This window comes from Rhinoraja longicauda, chromosome 1 (genome assembly GCF_053455715.1).
Source record: "Rhinoraja longicauda isolate Sanriku21f chromosome 1, sRhiLon1.1, whole genome shotgun sequence".
NCBI classification, from domain to species: Eukaryota; Metazoa; Chordata; class Chondrichthyes; order Rajiformes; family Arhynchobatidae; genus Rhinoraja; species Rhinoraja longicauda.
Genome location: NC_135953.1, coordinates 29,202,971 through 29,226,468, shown reverse-complemented (window position 1 = coordinate 29,226,468; position 23,498 = coordinate 29,202,971). Strand labels below are relative to the sequence as shown.

General features: G+C 41.5%; 1 protein-coding gene across 5 annotated transcripts in view; it reads right to left on the bottom strand.

The window, feature by feature from the left end:
- nedd4l (NEDD4 like E3 ubiquitin protein ligase) overlaps positions 1-23,498 on the bottom strand; it is a 353,057-nt gene that overhangs the window by 76,623 nt on the left and 252,936 nt on the right. For all 5 annotated transcript variants that reach the window (XM_078425166.1, XM_078425251.1, XM_078425340.1 and 2 more), the window contains 6 exons: positions 22,894-22,955; positions 19,456-19,558; positions 15,023-15,183; positions 4,116-4,239; positions 2,098-2,277; positions 589-660 (listed from right to left, as the gene is read on the bottom strand). In XM_078425166.1, coding sequence (XP_078281292.1) covers positions 589-660; positions 2,098-2,277; positions 4,116-4,239; positions 15,023-15,183; positions 19,456-19,558; positions 22,894-22,955 — 702 coding nt within the window. The remainder of the gene's footprint in view (positions 1-588; positions 661-2,097; positions 2,278-4,115; positions 4,240-15,022; positions 15,184-19,455; positions 19,559-22,893; positions 22,956-23,498) is intronic.

Below are 23,498 nucleotides of genomic sequence, written 5' to 3'. Positions count from 1 at the left end.
AAATGGTGAAAAGTGCTGCTGTTGAGATTTGCCTGTTAGCGAAATAAACTGTCAAAACAATACACGGTGCCTTAAGAATCAATATCCTGAGATCTTCAATTCTACCTGAAATGGGAGACAAATAATGATCAAACTATCATTCTTAATATATTCCTCACCCACATAGCTAATATTCCATCACACCAAGTCGCAGATTTGCAGAATTGTGCAGTCTTAAAGAGAAAGAGCCAAAAGCTTGTAAAGTTTTTTTGCCAATAACTCAAGAATCATAAGTCTTTACAAACCCGTGAGAACTAAAGGCAAGAAAAGTGGAGAAGAAACAAGGTTAATGTTTCAGGTCAATGACCTGCTTTACTCTTCCTACCGATGCTGCCTCACTTGAATAAGCATTTTCAACTTTCAGTTCAGTTCCAGCGTCTGCATGAGTTTGGTTCAGATCTATTCACTATCATGGAGAAGATGTAGGTGAAAGAATGTCAGCACAAACTGGGAAATTGCAATAAAGTAAGGTTCGCAGAGAAGTCTCAACATTTAAAGTAATGAACAGAGAGGCACACTAGAAAAACAAATTGATATAAACGTATTTACCATTGAGGCTTGAACTTCATCTTCAATACCATCTGTCACACTATAGGAACGTATCCTTGCAAGAGACTCACTCTGAGAAATGTAAGAAGTAAGATGAACTTGGTTAATCTAAGATTTTTTTTAAAGAATCACAATATTGCTTCAACACTGTATTTTAGTCTTGCGGGACCCAAGTCTGTAATCTCCAGCCACCAATGCAAAAGCAAAAGGGAAACAAGTGCTTAAGAACACTATCTCTCTCTCTCTACCCTACCTGGTCACGCATTATTGCTATTTCTTCAACAGTTGCACATGCTCTGAAACCTATGCCCAACACTGGGGAAGCACCTTCATTGCATAGAGTGCAAAGTCACACTCACCATCAATTCCTCAAAGAAAAATAATAAATACTCGTCTTGTTGTTCACATCGCGTGAATATCCATTATGTTACATTTATCATTGCAAATACAAAACAAAAAGAAAGGGGGATGGTTGTTTGATCCATACACATACATCAACAATTGAAAACATTTTCAATTTTGTTCTTAAATCTTTGGGGAATTCAGGGGAGTGTTTGTATAAGTTACCGAAAATTTACACACCTCACAAGCCCTTCAACTATTTCATATCTTTCAGTTTCCAGGCCCCCATTCACTCATCTTTACCATGGATAGCCAGTTCCTCTACACCCCCATCTCCCATCAGGATGGGCTCAAGGCCTAGTTTCTTCCTGCAGCAAAGGCCCAACCGACTTCCCTCTATTAACACTCTCCTCCGCCTCGAGGAACTTGTCCTCACCCTCAACAACTTCTGTTTTGACTCCTCTAACTTTCTCCAAGTTTAAGGTGTAGCGATGGGCACTCGCGTGGGGCCTGATTACGCCTGCATTTTTGTTGGTTACGTCGACCAGTCCTTATTCCAGAAATATGCTGGTGCTATCCACCAACTCTTTCCCCGCTACATCGACGACAATATCGGGGCTACCTCCTGCACCCATGCAGAACTCATGGACTCCATTGCCAGAGTGAGGCCACATGCAAATTGAAGGAACAGCACCTCATATTTCGCTTGGGTAGCTTACAACCTAGCAGTACGAACATTGAATTTTCAAATTTTAGGCAACTTAGACACTCCACTGCCCGCGCTCTCCATTAAAGGTCAGTTAACCGGTTCCACAGTTTACAATGATGTATCCCTCGTGATCACGCTGTTCTGAGCCAACATTTGGCCCATCAGAACTACCCTGCCTGATGTCATCTGTTGCCAGCCCTGATTTGTCCTGGTCTTTTCTTGCTTCCAGTTCCTCCCCCTTACACTCAGTCTGAAGAAGGGTCCCAACACAAAACATCACCTATCCATTTTCGCCAGAGATGTTGCCTGACCCGCTGCATTACTCCAGGTTTTTGAGTCTATCTTTGGTATAAACCAGCATCTGCAGTTTATTTTTAATCAATACAATAAAAAATTTGGCGATAAGTGTGATGTGATAGATTAGGACATAACTCCATTGCTGAAATATAAATACTCACTGGAGGTGGACCAAGTTCTTCCCCATTTGACTCTGAAGCAACTTGTAATCGCCTGTTCAGTTCCTCAGAGAGGTCTGGCGGGCTGCTCTCTGATGCAATTGGTGGAGTGGAAGGTGGGGGTAAAGGCTGGAAAAGTTGATCACCGTCGAGAAAAGATTCTTCAGAGATGGTTTCCCATGGCTATACAATAAAACATACAAACATTGCTTTGTTATGCCAAATAGCGTACATAGTAGACTTTAGTACAGGCAGCATCATACTAAGCACCACTTATTGAAAGTCGTAATCACTTAACTCATTCATGCAGAGTCGCACTTGATTTTAAAACAAATCCTCAAAACAATGCAGTGAGTAAACATGGGTTTCATCTTTAATTCCGTTCCTCATCGCATCTATGATGTGCAGAGGAAAGTTGTGAAGCTATATTGCTGTGACCCAGAAATTGGGTGGAGGTGGAGCTGGGGAAGAAGAATAATCAGGCAACTTATTCCAGCCCAGTACATCCAGAATAGCTTCAAGTGGGAATTTTGTATTTTTTGTTCTGCTGACGAGCAGTATTTATTTCTCATATGGTATAATTTCACGATGGCCCCCACCGGTTTTTCTAAATCAGCCTCAATCCATTGGCTTTGACTACTCATCGTGATAAGGAAACCTCTCCAATTCTCTCTCCGCCCAGTCATACTCAGGCACTGTTAATCAGCCACATTCTGATTGAATGAATTCCTCTGGTGGGTACACCCAGGATGTTTGAACAAGGACCATTTTGTTATGCTTAATGCTGTAATGCTTTGTAAAGTCTGAAGAAGGGTCTGGACCCGAAACTTCACCCATTCCTTATTTCCAGAGGTGCTGCCTTTCCCCGCTGTGTTACTCCAGCATTTTGTGTCTATCCACTTTGTAACGCTGTTTTGTGGTATGTTGAGAAAAGCCAGATAATCATCTTTCTTAACTCTAGCTTTGCTGAACAGCTAGTTATTTCTGATTTTAAGTGTTGCATATTTAGATAAGCAATATGTAGCAGAGATTAAATCTGAATCAAGGTTTCAATCTCTTTGAAGGAACAATGAGTCACCCAACTCACAGACTAACTTTGATACCTTGATTATTTTATCTAATACACACATGACTAAATTCACTCCAGAAAACCAACATTCAATCCACACTGGTAATTCAGTGTAATACTGAAAAATTGCACCACTCATTAGAATGCTATTTTTGGTATGAGCAAAGCCCCTCAAGTGATTTAAGATATCTCACACCACTATTTGAAAAACAGCACTATTTTCCCGATATCGGTCAATATTTATATTTCAAACAACATCGGTATGTATTTGGTCAAGCCTTGAGCCTTGTGTGCACATTTCATATCTTCCAGCAAAGACATTCCACTGGCTTTTACGTATAATGACATAAAAATACTCGATTAATACTCGATTTTTCTGGCTGGGCAGCTTTGCTGTTCAGCTTTGTTGCTGGTGTATTCATTGCAGTAAAGAAAATACATGAAGCTGATTAGAAACAGACTTGATATAATGATTACCTGGAAGTCAATGTGGTGGCAACATAAAATATTGGAAAAGGACATGCAAAACATGGGAATCATAATACTCATCCAAAATTATTCACAACTGTACTGATTTATTATTCCATGTAAAAGTAATATTTAGAAGATATTTAGAAGATTTAGTTTAACTCACATTTAAACAGGATAAAGTTCCCTTTAGACATAAAAATAGAACTTAATTATAATGGGCATCCAAATTTGGACAGCCTACTTTGAACACTATCTCTTGTTACAACTCATTTGAACATTTTTCTACAATATAATCTCACACAACTAATTTTCCTTTGTCTTGTATTTGTTGGGAAGTGAATGATTGGGGCAGAATATACCCAGACTTATTTTTGAGTAATGCCATTAAATCAGCCTTTCAAAGACATAGTGAATAATGAGAACAGTTAATATCCAAAGAACGGATTGTGCTACAAAGAAAAACTATTCTTGGATTTCTTACATCACCACCGTCCCGATTATCCGTGGTCTCCAAGTCTTCGCTGATGTGCCGGCGCGACCGAAACACTCGGTGAGCTTCTTGCTGGATTTGCCGAATGTTGCTGTCTGATTCATTTTCCACATCTCTGCAAAATATTGAGAATAAGTTCTCATGTAACCGACACTAATTCACTACTTGGACACAAAGATCTGCAGGTGCTGGTTAATACAAAAAAAAGACACAAAGTGCTGGGGTAACTCAGCCAGTTAGTCAACATCTCAGAAGAACACGACCATTGGAGAACATGAACATTTCAGGTTGGGAACTTTCTTCAGACTCTTTTGAAGGTTCCGACTCAAATCATCACCTATCCATGTTCTCCAGAGATGCTGCCTGACCCTTTGAGTCACTCCTGGATTTGGTGTCTAATTCACCATGCATAAGATATAAAAAAGCAATCGTACAGATTTTGGGTAGGATATCCAACAACACCAAAAACCATTACAGGTCAAATTGTATAGCATCATTTCAAAATATGGCATTTGCAGGAATTAATTTTGATGATACCTCGTTACTCCTTGGGGTTTGCTGCAGAATGATTTCAGTGCAGATGTGCACATAAAGCATTGAAATCAATGAATAACCAGAAAGTAGCAAAGTATCACAGAATGATTACAGCATGGAAGAAGGCCTAGCTGGTCCTAAAGCTCCACCCTCTCTCCAGATCCCAGCAAGATCTTTACTTTCAGATATTTATGCTGCCCCATATTGAACGATGCAATTAAGTCCGTTTTCACTATTGGATTGAAAGTGCATTTCAGTATCTTAGCACCTACCGATGCTTGTTAGCCTCCCTAATTCTACTTCCTTTGGCGCGTACTGCGAACTAAAACATTATATTGATCTATCAGAGTCAAGGCGTCGTAGAGCTGTATTGCCTGAGAAAGCAACACAGCCCTTCAGCCAACTTACCCATGCCGACTAAGTTACAGAACCATATGCGTTCCACTGTCTGTGCCTGGCCCACTCCTTCCAAACCTTTTCTATTCATGTACCTGTCTAAGGGTCGTTTAAATGTCCTAACCGTAGCTGCCACAACCACTTCCTTTGGCAGCTCATTCCAGATACCCATCACTCCCTGTGTGAAAAAGTTGCCTCTCAGAATCCTATTAAATTTTTCCTCTCTCATAAACTGATGCTCTCTAGTTTTAGACTTCCCAATCCTGGAAAAAAGACTGGCTGTTCATCTTCTCGATGTTTCTCATGAATCTCTCTCTGTAAGGTCACCCCTCAGCTTCCTACATTCGAAGGAAAAAAGATCCAACCTATCTAGCTTCTCCTTACAACTCAAATCCTCCAGATTCAGTACAATCTTACAAATCTATTTTGCACCAGTTTAAAGACATCTTTCCTATGGTAGGGTGATCAGAACTGTACACAATACTCCAAATGTGGCCATACCAATGTCTTTGCAAGCTGTAACATGACATCTTGTACTCGGCTTGTAACGGCTTGTACTCGCTGGAATTTAGAAGATTGAGGGGGGATCTTATAGAAACTTACAAAATTCTTAAGGGGTTGGACAGGCTAGATGCAGGAAGATTGTTCCCGATGTTGGGGAAGTCCAGAACAAGGGGTCACAGTTTAAGGATAAGGGGGAAGTCTTTTAGGACCGAGATGAGAAAGTTTTTTTTCACACAGAGAGTGGTGAATCTGTGGAATTCTCTGCCACAGAAGGTAGTTGAGGCCAGTTCATTGGCTATATTTAAGAGGGAGTTAGATGTGGGCCTTGTGGCTAAAGGGATCAGGGGGTATGGAGAGAAGGCAGGTACGGGATACTGAGTTGGATGATCAGCCATGATCATATTGAATGGCCTACTCCTGCACCTATTTTCTATGTTTCTATGTTTCTATCCTAACGCCTGTACTAAATACCCTGAAGGCAAAAGTGCCAAATGCCTTCTTTATCACCCTGTTGGACCCCACCCATCTCCATCATGGACTGTTCACCCTGCTGCCCTCTGGTCAAAGGTACTGCAGCATACGGAGCAGAACAGCCAGGCTCTGCAATAGCTTCTTCCCCCAAGCCATCAGACTCTTGAATTCACCATTATCCGCTGCCATTATTTTATGTGCGAGTTATTTATTTATTTATTTTTCTTTAATCAATTTTTATTATTTGGTATTACATTGTGAGCCAGTTGCAACGGAATTTCGTTCAGATATGCACTCGTCTGGTGTATAGTTTTGAATGACAATAAAGTTATATTCATTCATTCATTCATCATTCATGTTTGTCTGTGTCATCACCTTCATGGAACTATGTATGAGACTCCTGGGTCTCTCTAAAATTCTGTCTTTTCCAAAATACTCCCGAAGGCCCTACCATTTACTATATAAGCCCTACCCTGTTTAGTCGTACCAAAATGCAATACCTTGCATTTATCTGAATTAAACTCCATCTGTCATTCCTCAGCCTATTGGCTCCGTTGATCAAGATGCCATGATAATCATAGTTAACCTTCTTCAATGTCCACCAAACCACCAATTTTAGTGTAATTTACAAACTTTCTAAACATGCCTTCTATGTTCACATCCAAACCCTGAATATAAATTAAGAAACAAAGCCTATTTTGCAAATATTGTTAGGAACTTACATTAATGTGCAGTGCAGAGGTAATGACTCATGCAAGATGTATCAGTTGGCCCTCCGATGGGTAGTACATTGATTATTTTACAACCAAGAGGCCAAATCTTTGTGAAACCCCGTAAGATTTGAAATATGTTGATCGAATTTCCTCACAACATTCTCTCTTCCACAGCAAAGCATATAATGACAATCCATCAAACCCTGGGCCATATTAGTACATTCCCTTTGCATCCTCTCCAAAGCCTTTACTTCTTTACAAAAGTGTTGCATCCAGAGATGGGCACAATAATTCAGATGATGCTAAAACAGCGTTTGATAAAGGTGCAGCGGAACTTCCTTGTTTTTGTATCCTCTGACTGTTTTCATAAAAACAGGGTCCTATATTATTTTTTAATTATCTTCTCAAAATGCCCGTCATGTTCAAATATTGCCAGGTGTACCCCTTTGAGAATTATGCCATCTCCATTGTATTGCCTTTTCTTATTGTTCCTACCAAAGTGTAACATTTCATATTTCACGGCATTACATTTCATCTCCTTCCTGTTCATCCATGTTCCAGCAGCCTGTTAATATCTTCTTGAATCAATTACTATCCTCATGGTGTCCTGTGCCTCCAAGAGTAATGTCATCTACTCTGTTGCGTTGAAGTTGTGCTCAATGCACACAATTACAATTCATTATTATTTATGACAAAAGGTACTAATCCTCAGACCAAAGCTTTGGGAATTCTTCTCTTCAGACTAAAATGTAGACTTTTTTTAACTGCTCTCTGCTTTCCTTTTTCCAAATCATGGGCATGCAGCAATAGTTGCCATATTCCAAAACGCTCAGTTTTGATGAAATGCCTATTATGTAGCATTTTATCAAATTTATTTTGTAAGTCAATGTGAACATCAGTTCCCTTCGCAACACTCTTGGTGAAATTGTCAAAAAACACGGTCAAGTTGATTACACACATCCAACAAATCCACGGTGGCTTTATTTAATCAATTCACATTTGTCCACACGACTGATTATTATTTCTTGGACTTACCCGACCACCAAGGTTAAACTGTCTGTAATGTATCTGCTGGTCTTCCTTTTTCATCTCTCTTACTCTTTATTTTTTTCCATCCTTGAAGTTCTCACTTTAATTTCTCTACTCTTCGCCCTCATAGAAGTTTAGCGAGGCTGTAACTGAAACACCTCCAACTTAAAGGCCTGCAGTTTTTCAGTTCTCATTTGTCTACCAAGCTTAGGTTCCAGTTTATCTGGGTCAGTTCTGTCCTGTTCTTAATGAAGTCAGCCTCTCTTGGTCCTATTATTTTCACTTTGGAGTGATCGATATCAGAGCAATTTTCAACATTAGGATATCACCATCATTTCCTGGATATTCTGCAACTGATACTTCTCTATTTGGGATAGCTTATTTCTGAGAACTAAGCTCAGCAACTGTACCTTTCTTGTTGGGCCGAAAACCCACTCATCAACTAATGTTCTCCTTAACACAATTCAGAAACTCCCATTACGTTATTTCAGTTTCTATTTGGTTCATTGAATCAAGATCCCTTGGGGGTTTCTATACTGTAGATCTTGGCAATTTTCTTGCAAATTTTTTCCTCAATATTGTTCCTTTGTTCCAATATTGCTCCAATATTGGCCTTTTTTTAAGTTTAATTTTTAATTATTTTTTAGTTTAATTTAGAGATATAGCATGGAAACAGGCCCTTCGGCCCACCGATTCTGTGCCGACCAACAATCACCCAGATACTAATTCTATATTATCCCAGTTTTGCATTCTACACACAAGGGGCAATTTATCGAAGCCAATTAACCTACGAACCTGCACGACTTTGGAATGTGGGAGGAAATCGAAGCACCCGGAGAAAACCCATGCGGTTACAGAGAGAACATACAAACTCCTCACAGACAGCACCCGTAATAAGGATCGAACACGGGTCACTGGTCCGGCAAGGCAGCAAATTACCACTGTGCTGCAACTTGAGGAAAGTAATGACACTTAATCTGGCTCTGATGTTTCTTACTTATAAAATGTTAACTTCTGTCACTCACATATATTTTCTCTCTCCAGTATCATCATCATCCTCCTGAATCAATGTCAGTGCTCGCCTTCCTTGCTTTCCTGAACATTTAGAGCCCAGTCCCACCAACCTTGTTTTATTGGCTTTTTGCATTTATCTTAAACTTTCTCATTCTGGTTCGGGAACATGGAACATTAAAAACTACAGCACAGTAACAGGCCCTTCTGCTCACAATCTCCACAATGAACATGCAGGGAGTGAAGGGTGTGGATTATGTACAAGCAGAGAAAATTGATACTCTCTGCTTGTACATAATCCATACCCTTCACTCCCTGCATATCCATGTGCCTCAAAGTCTAAAGGTCTTGTTAATGGCAGTAACATACCTGTCTCTACCACCACCCCCGGCAGCATGTACTGGGCACCCAGCACCCGGCGTCAAAAACGTGTCCCGCAAATCTCCGTTAAACTTTGCCCCTCTCACATCAAAGTAATGCTCTCTAATCTTTGGCATTTCCACCCTGCGATAAAGGTTCTGACTGGACTCTAACCTATCAATGTCTCTCATAATTTTACATACCTTCTATCAGGTCTCCCCTCAACCTATGGTTTTTGAGACAAAACAATCCAAATTTGTCAACCCTTGTTGCTGATACCCCCTCATCCTGGTAAACCTCTTCTGCACATTATCCAAAGCTACCACGTCCTTCCCGAAATGGGGCAACCAGAACTGCACACCAAATGCAGCTTAATCAAAGTCTTACTTAACCAAAGCCTGCGTACTCTCCCCTCTCCTTTACTCTCTCTACACCAACGACTGCACCTCCACAGTCTCCTCTGTCAAGCTTCTCAAGTTTGCGGACGACACAACCCTGATTGGACTGATCCAGGATGGGGAGGAAACTGTCTACAGACAGGAAGTGACACAGCTGGCATCCTGGTGCCATCACAACAACCTGGAGCTCAATGCTCTTAAGACGGTGGAATTGATTGTAGACTTTAGGAGAGCTCCCCCTCCCTTCCCCCACTCACCATCAACAACACCACAGTCACATCTGTGGAATCATTTAAGTTCCTTGGAACTATCATCTCCATGGACCTTAATTGGGAGGCCACCATCGACCCCACAGTCAAAAAGGCCCAACAGAGGATGTACTTCCTGCGGCAGCTGAGTAAACACAATCTGCCACAGGTAATGATGGTCCAGTTTCATACAGCCATCATAGAGTCTGTCCTCACCTTCTCCATCATGGTCTGGTTTGGCTCAGCCACCAAGCACGACATCCGGAGGCTGCAGCACATCGTTCGATCAGCCGAGAAGGTTGTTGGCTGCAACCTTCCCCCCCAGTGACGAACTGCACGCCACAAGGGCCAGAAAGTGAGCGGGCAAGATCATCTCTGACCCCTTTCACCCTGGCCACAAACTCTTTGAAGCACTTCCCTCTGGGAGGTGACTCCGGACTGTCAAAGCAGCCACAGCCAGACAAAAAAACAGCTTTTTTTCCCACGAGCAGTAGCTCTGCTCAATAACCAAAAGTCTGTAGCCTCCTTTTGCTCTAGCATTTTATTTGATTCTTCACATGTTTAAATGATAATGTTTTATTCTTAATTGTTTACTGTATATCGCGTTGTTACTTGCGAGATAAGCACCAAGACAAATTCCTTGTATGTACACATACTTGGCTAATAAAATTTATTCAATTCAATTACAGAGCTGCAACAATACTTTATGACTCTTTTAATCAATTATCCCGATCAATGAAGGCAAGCATACCCTGCACCTCTAGACCACTCTATCTACTTCTGTTGTCACTTTCATGGACCTTGGGCCTAAACCACAAGATCCCTCGGGTACAATAATGCTGTTAAGGGTCTTGCCATTAAGTGTAGTTCCAAATCGTTGGTGTAAACCACAAACAGTAATTGGCCCAGCACTAATCCCTGAGGCACACTACTAGTCACAGGCCCTTTGTCTGATAAACAACCTTTCACCACCACGTTGAACAATCCCTGTTCCAGGCCCTACTCCTGAGCACTATCTCCGTTACATTGACGACTGCATCAGTGCCACCTCCTACACCCATGCAGAACTCATGGACTTCATCAACTTCACCATCAATTTCCATCCTGCACTCAATTTTTTCTGAACCATCTCTGACACCTCCCTCCCCTTTCTTGGACTCACAGTCTCGATCACAAGAAATAGACTATTCTCTGCCTCAGAAGGCAGTGGAGGCCAATTCTCTGAATGCATTAAAGAGAGAGCTAGATAGAGCTCTTAAGGATAGCGGAGTCAGGGGGTATGGGGAGAAGGCAGGAACGGGGTACTGATTGAGAATGATCAGCCATGATCACATTGAATGGCGGTGCTGGCTCGAAGGGCCGAATGGCCTACTCCTGCACCTATTTTCTATTGACGTCTATTACAAACCCACTGACTCCCACAACTATCTCAACTATACTACCTCCCATGCTGCTTCCTGCAAAGACTCTATCCCCTACTCCCAATTCCTTCGTCTACTCCGCATCTACGCCCAAGATGACGTACCAGGACAGCTGAAATTTCATTCTTTGGGGAACGGGGGTTCCCCCTCCCATCATAGATGAGGCCCTCACTCGTGTTTCCTCAGTACCCCGCAGCTCTGCCCCTGCTCCCCCTCCCCAGTCGCAAAAGGGGGTCCTCCTAGTCCTTACCTTTCACCCCATCAGCCGTCGCACACAGCACATAATCCTCTGAAATTTTCACCTTCTCCAATGGATCCCAATACTAGTCACATCTTCTCATCTCCATCCCTTTCCGCCTTCCGCAAAGACCGTTCCCTCCGCAACTCCCTGGTTAACTCATCCCTTCCCACTCAAACCATCCCCTCCTCAGGTACCTTCCCCTGCAACCGCAGAAGATGCAATACCTGTCCGTATATCTCCTCACTCCACTCTGTCCAGGGACCCCGACAGTCCTTTCAGGTTAGGCAGGGGTTCACTTGCACCTCCTCCAACCTCATTTATTGTATCCGTTGTTCAAGATGTGGACGCTTTTACATTGGAGAGACCAAACGTAAACTGGGTGATCATTTCGCTGAATACCTTCGCTCAGTCCACCTGAACCTACCTGACCTCCCAGTTACCAAACACTTTAATTTTCCTTCCCATTCCCACACTGACCTTTCTGTCCTTGGTCTCTTCCATTGTCAGAGTGAGGCTAAAATCAAATAGGAGGAACAGCATCTTATATTTCGCTTGGGCAGCTTACATACAGCCCAGTGGTATGAATATTGATTTGTCTAACGTCAAGTAACCCCGACATTCCTGCTCTCGCTATCCCTCCCCCCCCACCCAAGTCACACGAGCTTCTCATTTTCACCCAACAAACAGCTAACAATGGCCTGTTTCCTTTATCATCGTAACTTTTTTGCATATCTTTCATTCATTGTTCTTTATGGGGAAATCATGCTTGACAAATCTACTGGAATTTTTTGAGGATGTAACTAGGAAAATTGACAAGGGAGAGTCAGTGGATGTGGTGTACCTCGACTTTCAGAAAGCCTTCGACAAGGTCCCACATAGGAGATTAGTGGGCAAAATTAGGGCACATGGTATTGGGGGTAGGGTACTGACATGGATAGAAAATTGGTTAACAGACAGAAAGCAAAGAGTGGGGATAAATGGGTCCCTTTCGGAATGGCAGGCAGTGACCAGTGGGGTACCGCAAGGTTCGGTGCTGGGACCCCAGCTATTTACGATATACATTAATGACTTAGACGAAGGGATTAAAAGTGCCATTAGCAAATTTGCAGATGATACTAAGTTGGGGGGTAGTGTGAATTGTGAGGAAGATGCAATAAGGCTGCAGGGTGACCTGGACAGGTTGTGTGAGTGGGCGGATACATGGCAGATGCAGTTTAATGTAGATAAGTGTGAGGTTATTCACTTTGGAAGTAAGAATAGAAAGGCAGATTATTATCTGAATGGTGTCAAGTTAGGAGGAGGGGGAGTTCAACGAGATCTGGGTGTCCTAGTGCATCAGTCAATGAAAGGAAGCATGCAGGTTCAGCAGGCAGTGAAGAAAGCCAATGGAATGTTGGCCTTCGTAACAAGAGGAGTTGAGTATAGGAGCAAAGAGGTCCTTCTACAGTTGTACCGGGCCCTGGTGAGACCGCACCTGGAGTACTGTGTGCAGTTTTGGTCTCCAAATTTGAGGAAGGATATTCTTGCTATGGAGGGCGTGCAGCGTAGGTTCACTAGATTAATTCCCGGAATGGCGGGACTGTCGTATGTTGAAAGGCTGGAGCGATTGGGCTTGTATACACTGGAATTTAGAAGGATGAGGGGGGATCTTATTGAAACATATAAGATAATTAGGGGATTGGACACATTAGAGGCAGATAACATGTTCCCAATGTTGGGGGAGTCCAGAACAAGGGGCCACAGTTTGAGAATAAGGGGTAGGCCATTTAGAACGGAGATGAGGAAGAACTTTTTCAGTCAGAGGGTGGTGAAGGTGTGGAATTCTCTGCCTCAGAAGGCAGTGGAGGCCAGTTCGTTGGATGCTTTCAAGAGAGAGCTGGATAGAGCTCTTAAGGATAGCGGAGTGAGGGGGTATGGGGAGAAGGCAGGAACGGGGTACTGATTGATAGTGATCAGCCATGATCGCATTGAATGGCGGTGCTGGCTCGAAGGGCTGAATGGCCTACTCCTGCACCTATTGTCTATTGTCTATTGTCTATTGTCTATATCTCTCGTTTCCCTTATCCCTAACCAGTCTGGTGAAGGGTCTCGCCCTAAATGTCACCGATTTCCTTCTCTCCAGAGATGCTGCCTGTCCCGCTGAGTTACTCCAGCTTTTTGTGTCTATCTTCGGTTTAAACCAGCATTGGTGGAGTTCCTTCCTACACCTTTCACCACCACCTTCTACGAAACCAATTCTGTATCCAGTTGGCTAGCTCTCCCTGAATCCCATGCAATCTAATCTTCCAGATTAGCCTACCATGCAGAACCTCATCAAATGCCTTGCAGACGTCAATGTGGCCAACATCTATTGCATTGCCCTCATCAATCTTTTTGGTTACTTGTTCAAAATAACTCAGATTCATAAGACGTGATCTCCCCTGTGCAAAACCATGTTGACAATCCCCAATCATCCTGTCTATCCAAATACATATACATCTTATCCCTCATAATCCTCTCCTGTAACTTGCCTACCACAGACATTAGGCTCTGGTCTATATTTCCCATTCTTTTCCTTGCAGCCATTCTTACGTAGAGGCACAACATTAACCCTGCAATCATCTGGCAGTTCATTTGTGGTAGGGTTATTGGTCAAAAGTTTCCAGAGTCTTCCTTGTAATCCTTGTTAAATAGAGGCACAATATTAGCCACCCTCCCGTCACATGGCATAAAATTATTGGAGACTTTTTTTTAAACTTCATATTTTTTCTATCCACCCTTTATCTCTTTTAGCATCATATTGTTTAAAAAAAAAATTTGACTTATATATTGCTTGTATTTCCTCAGTGAACTGTTTTAGATTCTGAATTTTAATGAGAATTCTTCAATTTGACTGTTTAAAAATAGCCTCGTCTTTCTTTGGCAGCTCACATGCCATGTTAGTGCTTTCTGGGGTGCACACCTACTGTAACAGGATTATAATGGGTTCATGAGGTTCAAATATCATTGAGGTAATTGAAAGAAGAAAGAGACTCAGAGTCCTGGAGTAATTCAGCAGGTCAGGCCGCATCTCTGGAGAACATGGATAAGTGTCGTTTCGGGTCGGGACCCTTCTTCAGACCGAATGTTAAAATGGTGAGTCTGAACAAGGGTCCCGATCTGTAACGTCATCTTTCTATGTTGTCCAGAGATGATGCCTGACCCGCTGTATTACTCCAGCACTTTTTTTTTGTAAACCAGCATCTGCATTTCCTTGTTTGCACATTGAAGTAATTAAGTTAAAAAAAATAGGAAAAATAAAATAATTATGCAACATGCTAACTCCCCTGGCTGTAGGGCTGTGAACATATTAAGTAAATGCATTTTGTATTTTATATATTTTACTTAGTATGAACAAATGGGGCTATCGGTATTTCACAACTCAAATACCCAGTAAAACACAACTGGCAGTCATTAGTTAGTCATTTCGACCTGTTGAATCCAAAGTACTATTATTTAAATAGCAGAAGGAACCATGGTGACAAAATATTCTGAGACAATTATTTGGATGGTAAACTGTGCACGATAAACTATAGACCAGGACAACAACTTACACTAGACTTGGTCGCTGCCACTGTGTTGTCCTATTGTTATGATTCACATAGTAAGTCCGACCGAGGTTGTCCGTTTTCTCTTCCCAGCCAGGCGGCAGTGGAGGCAACTGTTCCTCACGTTGGGCTCCTGAATCAGTGGGGTCAGCCATGTCCCAGGCACGCTGAAGGCAAGAAGAAGAAAGGCAAGAAGGAAAAAGTTGGCACAGTTAAGTGTAGTAGGACATGCTAGTAAGACATTTAAAATAAAGCTAGGTGACTACTTATGTGACGAAAAACGGAATGGAAAGAAGTGTTTTGTGGGTGAGATGATGTGAGGTGGAAGGTGTGACACAGCTCGGAGTTGCTAGGTCAAAGGCCTATTAGTGTGCTGCAAAATTAATTGTTCTTAATTCCCTTTTAAATTGCAAGAACAACATCTTGGATACGCCACACTCCATCCTCACTCCTGAAATCATCACCTGCTTTGCCCGCACCCCTGCTTCTTCATGAACAAAGGCAACAGGATTAATTCCAAAACTCCATAAGGCAGATGTGTATGTAACTCAATTCCATGACACTCTTACACAACAATCCATCGGCCAGCATTTTAAATTAGCCAAACATTCTGGAGTCAAAAAAACTGGCCTGGATTTTGTCAGTTTGAGAGCAACTTCAGCATTTCTCTGCATCAAATTGTGAACGTGGAAAGCAGGAATTTGCAGCCAGTGATGCTGTGCACTGACACTCAGAATGCATTCAGCGAGAAATTAAGAACTTAAGCCCCAGGTTACCAGTTGGAATATAAACTTGAAGAAAACTTTGCTTCGGATCAGAAATGGTGCCTGACAGCAAAACGTCTTATGCAAATATACAATGCCAGCATATTCTGGGCAGGCACAGAACTGGAGCAGGCACCAGAACTGTCCAGCAAGTAGCACACAATCTTACTCTAATCTTGAAGCTATGTAGCAGACAATTGGAAACAAAAAGTCAGGCTGATTGCTGCCAATAGAATTTTATTTAAACTAAATCTCTGGAATGACAGTTAACCACCAGCTCTGCAGTTTTATGGTCAAAGAGGGATTAATGGGGGCATGGTGCATGGATCCACAGAGAGAGAGCAATGAGATAAGCCAGGCAGACTGCAGTGAAGTGATCACTAGCTTGCATGTTTTGGTCCTAAATGCACAGCATCGTATTCGCTGAAAGTAAATAAAAGGGTTATCCTGCATTATTGTTTTTATTGTGTAGGAAAGAACTGCAGATGCTGTTTTAAATCGAAGGTAGACACAAAATGCTGGAGTAATCAGCGGGACAGGCAGCATCTCTGGAGAGAAGGAATGGGCAAGGTTTGGGGTTGGGCCGGGTCTGAAGAAGGGTCTTGACCCGAAATGTTGCCCATTCCTTCTCTCCAGAGATGCTGCCTGTCCCGCTGAGTTACTCCAGCATTTTGTGACTACCTTCATTGCTTTTATTGTTGTTCCACAAAGGAAATATAAATATCATTCTGAAAGAGCTACTTTAATTAGTCACAAAAAGCTGGAGTAACTCAGCGGGCAAGACAGCAACTCTGGAAAAAAGGAATAGGTAACATTTGAAGAAAGGGTCTCGACTTGAAACATCACCTATTCCTTTTCTCCAGGGATGCTGAGTTACTCCAGCTTTTTGAGTCTATCTTCGGTTTAAGCTAGAATCTGCAGAATTCGTAGGTTAATTAGCTTGGTATAATTGTATACTTTAATTAGTGTTGCTTACAAGTAAAGCTCTCTACTGATTTTAATGGAAGAGAAGGAACGCGCTTGTAGAGAACCAGGGATGAGTTATTAATTTTAAAAGTTTTCTGATAAAGTCATTGCTCATTTCTTACAGCTCGCGAATTTAGATTTTTTTAAAGTGGTATTGCACGAGTGTTTTACAATACTTACAGTTTATAAAGTTGCAGATTTTCTCAAAAGCATTTCATAGTCATTTAATTGAACAGCATAGAAACAGGTCCTTTGGTGCAACAAGTCTCCAACAAACATCAAGCATTAATTTACACTCATCCCATTTTATTCTCCCCACATTGCTATCAACCCAATTTCACAATTCCAGCTGAGTCACTGGGTGTGATTAAACTGACCATAAATGTCCTTCTCATTTTATGGATCCACATGATGCCCTTTATGTCCTGAGGATGCACAGTGGTGCCGAGCAGACAATCCATCCCACCTTTCTAAGCATTCCCAGTGAAATGACTGCAAGATATATTTTTGCCCAGAGTCCAATTAAAAGCAGTCAGCTCACCAGCAAACTCTGGCTCCTTGTCTTTTTCAGTTGTAGTGGAAATTGTTTGCTGAATTCAACATTTCTACTCACATGAATGTAAAAGTGCTCCTAATATCACTTGAAAATGGCCATGCACAAATTTACACCATTTTTTCCTTTTTCTGGAGCGAACATTTTCTCCCTTTCTTTTTGCAAGCAGTCGAGATTACCTGGGGCTTACCTGGTTTCGTCCCTCTACAATAAATACTTCAGGCTACAGAAATATTAGCAAAGTTAAATCATTACCTGGCAATTGCCTTGGCGTTTGCCAACCTGCTCATCTTAAGTGGACATAAGCCTCTGTTCAACTCTCAATCTTGTTTGGACACAGCAAATGTTAACCAGCCATATTTAAATATGATATCCACACCCTGGGATTTCAAACAGTCAGATAATGTTGGTGTATCTGGAGAAAAGGAAGGTGACCTGGTTCTATGGGAATAGCAAACCATTTTTGATAATGAATGTTGCACAGCTTTGATTAAGAACATACACCGGAGATTAAAAATGAATCAGAGTTTGAATGGTTTCGAAGGAAGTTTGAGTCAGCTCATGCAACATCTGATTCACTTGTAATCACTATTTATCCATCTGAAATATTATTAAGAGCACATGAACTCTGCTCTTTCTGCGGTTGCTGCCTGACCTAGTGAGTACTTCACACATTCTTGTTTTATTCTCGAATTCTAGCTAACTTAATGGGAACACAAGCAGGAACACAAAGCTTACGAGAGCTGGATCTGGTAAGAAGGGAAGAATTGCAGCTGTTTGGAGAAAAGTAAAATAAACTTGCGTGTGTAGGTGGATGGAAGCAGAAGGAAGAAGGGGACAAAAGTGGGTGATAGAAGTCAAGAGAGAGATATGGGAAAGGAGACAACAAAATGGGAGGACCAGGGGTAGGATCTGAAGAAGAGTGAGAGGGGAGGGGGTAACACATCAGAGGGGAGGGATGACTAAAATGGAAAATTCACTGTTCATGCCATTGGAGTGCAGATTGCGAAGAAGGAATGTTGTTCCTCTAGGTTTCATTGAGCCTCACACTGGCAGTGGAGAAGGCCAAGGGTGGATGGGTCAGTGTGGAAATGGGAAGATGGTTTGAAATGGTATGCAACTGGGAACTCGGTACGGCCATTGTGGACAGAACATAAGTACTCAGCAAACCACTTGCCAAGTCTGCACTTAGACACACTGATGTTGAGGTGGATGAGGTTGGAGGAGATGCGCATGAATCTTTGCCTCACCTGAAAGGGCTGGTTAGGTCCCTGAATGATGGTGAAGGATGAGCAGACCAGAGAGTCAGCGAGCCACAGAGGTCCCTGCGGAAAGCAGAAACTCCACCCCTACTCATCCTCTACCTGGATCCATATGTCATCATATTCATATTTATATATATATTTTTTCATATTTCAGATACAGCGCGGAAACAGGCCTTTTCGGCCCACCAAGTCCGCACCGCCCAGCGATCCCCGCACACTAACACTATCCTACACACACTGGGGACAATTTTTACATTTACCCAGTCAATTAACCTACATACCTGTACGTCTTTGGAGTGTGGGAGGAAACCGAAGATCTCGGAGAAAACCCACGCAGGTCACGGGGAGAACGTACAAACTCCTTACAGTGCAGCACCCGTAGTCAGGATCGAACCTGAGTCTCCGGCGCTGCATTCGCTGTAAAGCAGCAACTCTACCGCTGCGCTACCGTGCCGCCCTTCACTTCTCTTCTTCACTTCTCTCTGGGCTAACAATCTGGGCAAACATTGGGTTAACAATCACCTCTTGCTTCTGTCTCTTCTCTTTCTACTAGCTATCTTCACTCTCTCTCAATGTTGATGCAGGGATTTGAACAGAAACATCGACTATTCCTTTCCACTCACAGATGCTGCAGGGCACTTTGAGATTCCAGCATGTGCAGGCTCTTGTGTCTCCTTGTTTCTCTTTGATTTTCCTAACCACCACCAATATTTAAACCACTTGTTATAATTCAGACATCAACAGTTGTCTGTGGGAAGATAAAATGACATCAGCCAAAACTGTTCTGTCGTGCATGCTGAGTGCTGTGGATCGGATCATCATCACGCAAAGGTGCAGCAATCTAATTCCAATTAAAGGGTTGAGGAAGATGCATAATTCTCAGATTTATACCTCGGATTCTTCCCTTTGTTCAGGAGTTTCTTCTTCTTGCCCACCATTCCTTGGAAGGTAGGCCATCTTCAAACGCAGAAATCCTTTCACCCGGGATTTATGACTGCAATAGACAGTGAAAATATTACCATTTAAAAATAAAAATGTGTTTTTTTTCCACCGATTGAAGAGATTTTGAAACCGTCTATAGAAACATATGACTGGGTTTTGTCAAATGAAGCTTGCTACCCACACTAGCCACTTACCACCACAAATGTTTGTTTCCACATGCAGGTGATATGGGTTTTGCATTGGGTTATGTGAGTAGGCCAGAAAATGCTCTGTCTGCATACATGCTGAGAAGCCAGTAGAACTAAAACCCCGGCTTTGCCTGAATGTCAAAGCATTCAAAATGTAAGAATAAATAAATAATTAAAAGGTTAATTATGTCAAATGCCTCAGAAATATGGAAAAATCCCCTGCAAACATTTTCAGTGATTATAAATACTATTGTGAGCAGAAGAAAATAAATAAAATTGCAACTTACTTTATTCTGACCTCTCTTTTTCACAGCTATAATACCTACATTGAAGAGAATGGGGTTGTGGGTTCTGTACCAGATCTCAACTGATGTAAGGTCCAGGAACAGGTTCTCTGATATAAACGCTGAGGAAAGTCAGCAGGTTTGAGTAATTGCTGCCCGACTCTTCAGAGAATTCAATGATGAAACTTATCAACATGTAATCTGTTAGCAAGGTGTATGTTTGTGTGAACTATCTGGTACCAATGGGAAAAAAAATCTATATCACAAGTTCTTTTATTTTAAAATTACCATTAAATTTAATATAGCTTGAATTATTCATTCATCTTAGATTGAAAAAAATCTGCTAAGCATTTACGGTACGTTAACTTTCAACTTTTGCATTGTTGTTGTGGGACAATATGATAATATCCAAAGTGTGAATGAGAATAAGTTATAAACTGTTGTTTTACATTCTGAAATGATTCACGTAACACACACCTCCTGAAATACTTCACATCAGGATTTTTCAGTAAATCCAAGCGGAAAATACTTTCCAATTTCTTTGGTCACTCCAGTTTTACTTAACTTCCAGCCCTTTGGAGAGACTAACATTGAATTGCATTCATTCATTCAATCAATCAGGTAATGGGGCAAGGCACATTGGTATTACTATCCTTACTGAATTGAATTTATCTAATCTATAAACAAACTTAGCGGTTTAAATCTTGCTTTGTACTGAGTTATTTATTCCCAGTCATTGTTTGAAGAACAACACAGGCACACAAAATTCCCAAAACGCATTTGCGTCAAGATGCTACCATTCAATCAAGTTTATCAACTGGCTCAAAGCTGGAACAATTCAAACACACACACCATCCTCATCACGTCCCTCAGATAGATGCATTTTCAAGCATTTGTTTTTAAAAAAAGACAACGATTGCAGCCTGTTCAGAGAAATTTAAACTGGTGTACTGCCACTAATTCCCCAGGGAAAATAGACTTCCTTATTTACCCTCCTTTTCCAATACCCCAAGAATCTCCCAGGTATATATGCTGCTCCCTAATACATCTAATTGTGGCCTGATGTTTCAATATCTTCTATTATCAGCCACAATGTGACTTCTATGCACTGTGAGGTTCTGTCACTTTACAAAAACAATTGGTATCATAACCGTTGGGTACTACCAGTAACAGCCACAAGCAAAGAATACAGGGCGGCACGGTGGCACAACGGTAGAGTTCCTGCCTTGCAGCGCCGGCAACCCGAGTTCGATCCCGACTATGGGTGCCGTCTATACGGAGTTTTTACAATCTCCCCGTGAATGCGTGGGTTTTCCACGAGATCTTCGGTCTCCTCCCACAATCCAAAGACGTACAGGTTTGTAGGTTAATTGGCTAGGTATAAGTGTAAATTGTCCCTGGTGTGTGTAGGATTGTGTTAATGTGTGGGGATCGTTGGTCGGTGCGGATTCTGTGGGCCGAAGGGCCTGTTTCCGCGCTGTATCTCTAAACCAAGTTAAACTAAACATGAGAACATAGATGACAAAATAAAATGCATTGTGACCAAATTATCAAAAAGATTACTCAATGACACTAGCTTTATTCCAATTCTCAGGCATGGTGATTGGCATTAAATTATAAAAGTATAACACAAATGGCTCAAATACCGGCATTGAAAACATAGCCTTGGACATATGTATTGAAGCGTTCCAAACATCTGCTTGCAAACGATATTGAAAGATGCAGGAATATTCAAACCATTAAATAGCACAAAGAAAGCGGTAAGAATCCCAAGTTTAAAATTGGTCATGTAATAGAAATACTGGAATTTGGTAACTCAGCTTGACAGCTATAGTTCATAAAGCAGATGGACCAATAGGTTCACACTCACTGCAAAAATGAAGACAGAGTTTGCGAGAACTATTCACTCTATTGACGGTGCACTAATTAAAAGTATATGAAGACCAAGGATCAGCATCTCTGCACTACGTGACACGCAAGCTAAAAACAATGTGAAAATATCTTTGCACACATACTCCCTCCCCCTGCCATGGTGTTGCTAGTCACCCTTCCCCAAGTAAACAATAACTGTAATGTATCAATATGTTGAAATGAAAACAACTACAACATAGGAGCTTGACAAGCAGCAAATCAATATGCAACTTCATCTGCTAGCCCTGGGAATGCAGTGAAAATTAAAGCCAAACTTTAAAACAAGCTCCTGAGCTGCAATTCCTGGCTATCAAGCAATAACTATTTCATGAGCTGGCATGCTTATTATTTTCCCACATTTAATAAAGAAATGGTCCTGTGTAATGGGTTCCTGTTGACTAGGCTTCAAATAATCAGCTATTCCCATTGATTTATTTTGTATGGATGTTGTCCATTAAGAAGGGAAGGAAAATGATTGCCAATTGTTAGGTAATTAGCTTCACACTATGTAGAAAAATAATGAAGCTGGAGGACACTGCTACATGGTTGAATAAAATGATACTGGAAACAATCAGCAGTTCCAAGAGCAGGCGAGAACTGGTCACGGACAGTAAAGTAGTCGAGGATCTGGCATGAGCAGGTAAGCGATGCCACAAAATGACTTTTATGCAATTATCATTTTGCTCAGACTGATCAAACTGTATTTCAATACAATCTCAGGTTAATAATCAGGAGCAGGCAGAGCCAAGCCAAGATATTCAACATCATGTATCCAAAGCAGATGAAGCTGGGGCAGCATTTTAATACAAGATGTTAACATAGATGTTAAAAAAAAAGGAAGACTTCAAATTGTACCACAACACTCATTAAGCAAGGCGACAGGAAAAGATTAGATGGAAAGGCAAGGAGAAGAGAGGTCTTGTTACTTTTTATATTCACTCATGAATACACACAAGAATACTCAGAATAACTCAGAATAATTACAACTAATCAATGAAACTTACCTCCTTGGCCTGAGCAGGAAGTCTTTAAAAGTATATGGCCTTTCCAAGGCTGGATCTTCTGCCTATTTGAAAATGAATTCAATTAAGAGATTAATTGCTTATTAAAACAATGACTTCACATTAAACCAAATATCAATGGACATCATGCTATATTTATATACGACACTGGTAAGGCAGCACCTTGAGTATCTTATTCAGTTTTGGTCAATCTGCTATTGGAAAGATGACATTAAGCTGGAAAGATTGCAGAGAAGGTGTACGAGGATATTGCCAGGACTCGAAGACCTGAACTATAGGGAGAGGTTGGGCAGGTTAGAACTTTATTCCTCAAAAGTGCAGGAGACTGATGGGTGATCTTATAGAGATGTCTCAGATCATGAATGGGATTTATATTGTGAATGCACAGTCCTTTTCCCAGGGTTAGGAAATCAAGAACTAGATGACTTAGGTTTAAGGTGTTGTTTGATTGTTTGTTTGTTATGTGTATAATATAATATATTTAGGTGGGTGTGTGTGTGTATAGAGTATGTGTATATATACACACACTGAACTTTTTTGCTCATTTATTATATTGTTTACATATTCTGTTGTACTGCTGCAAGTAA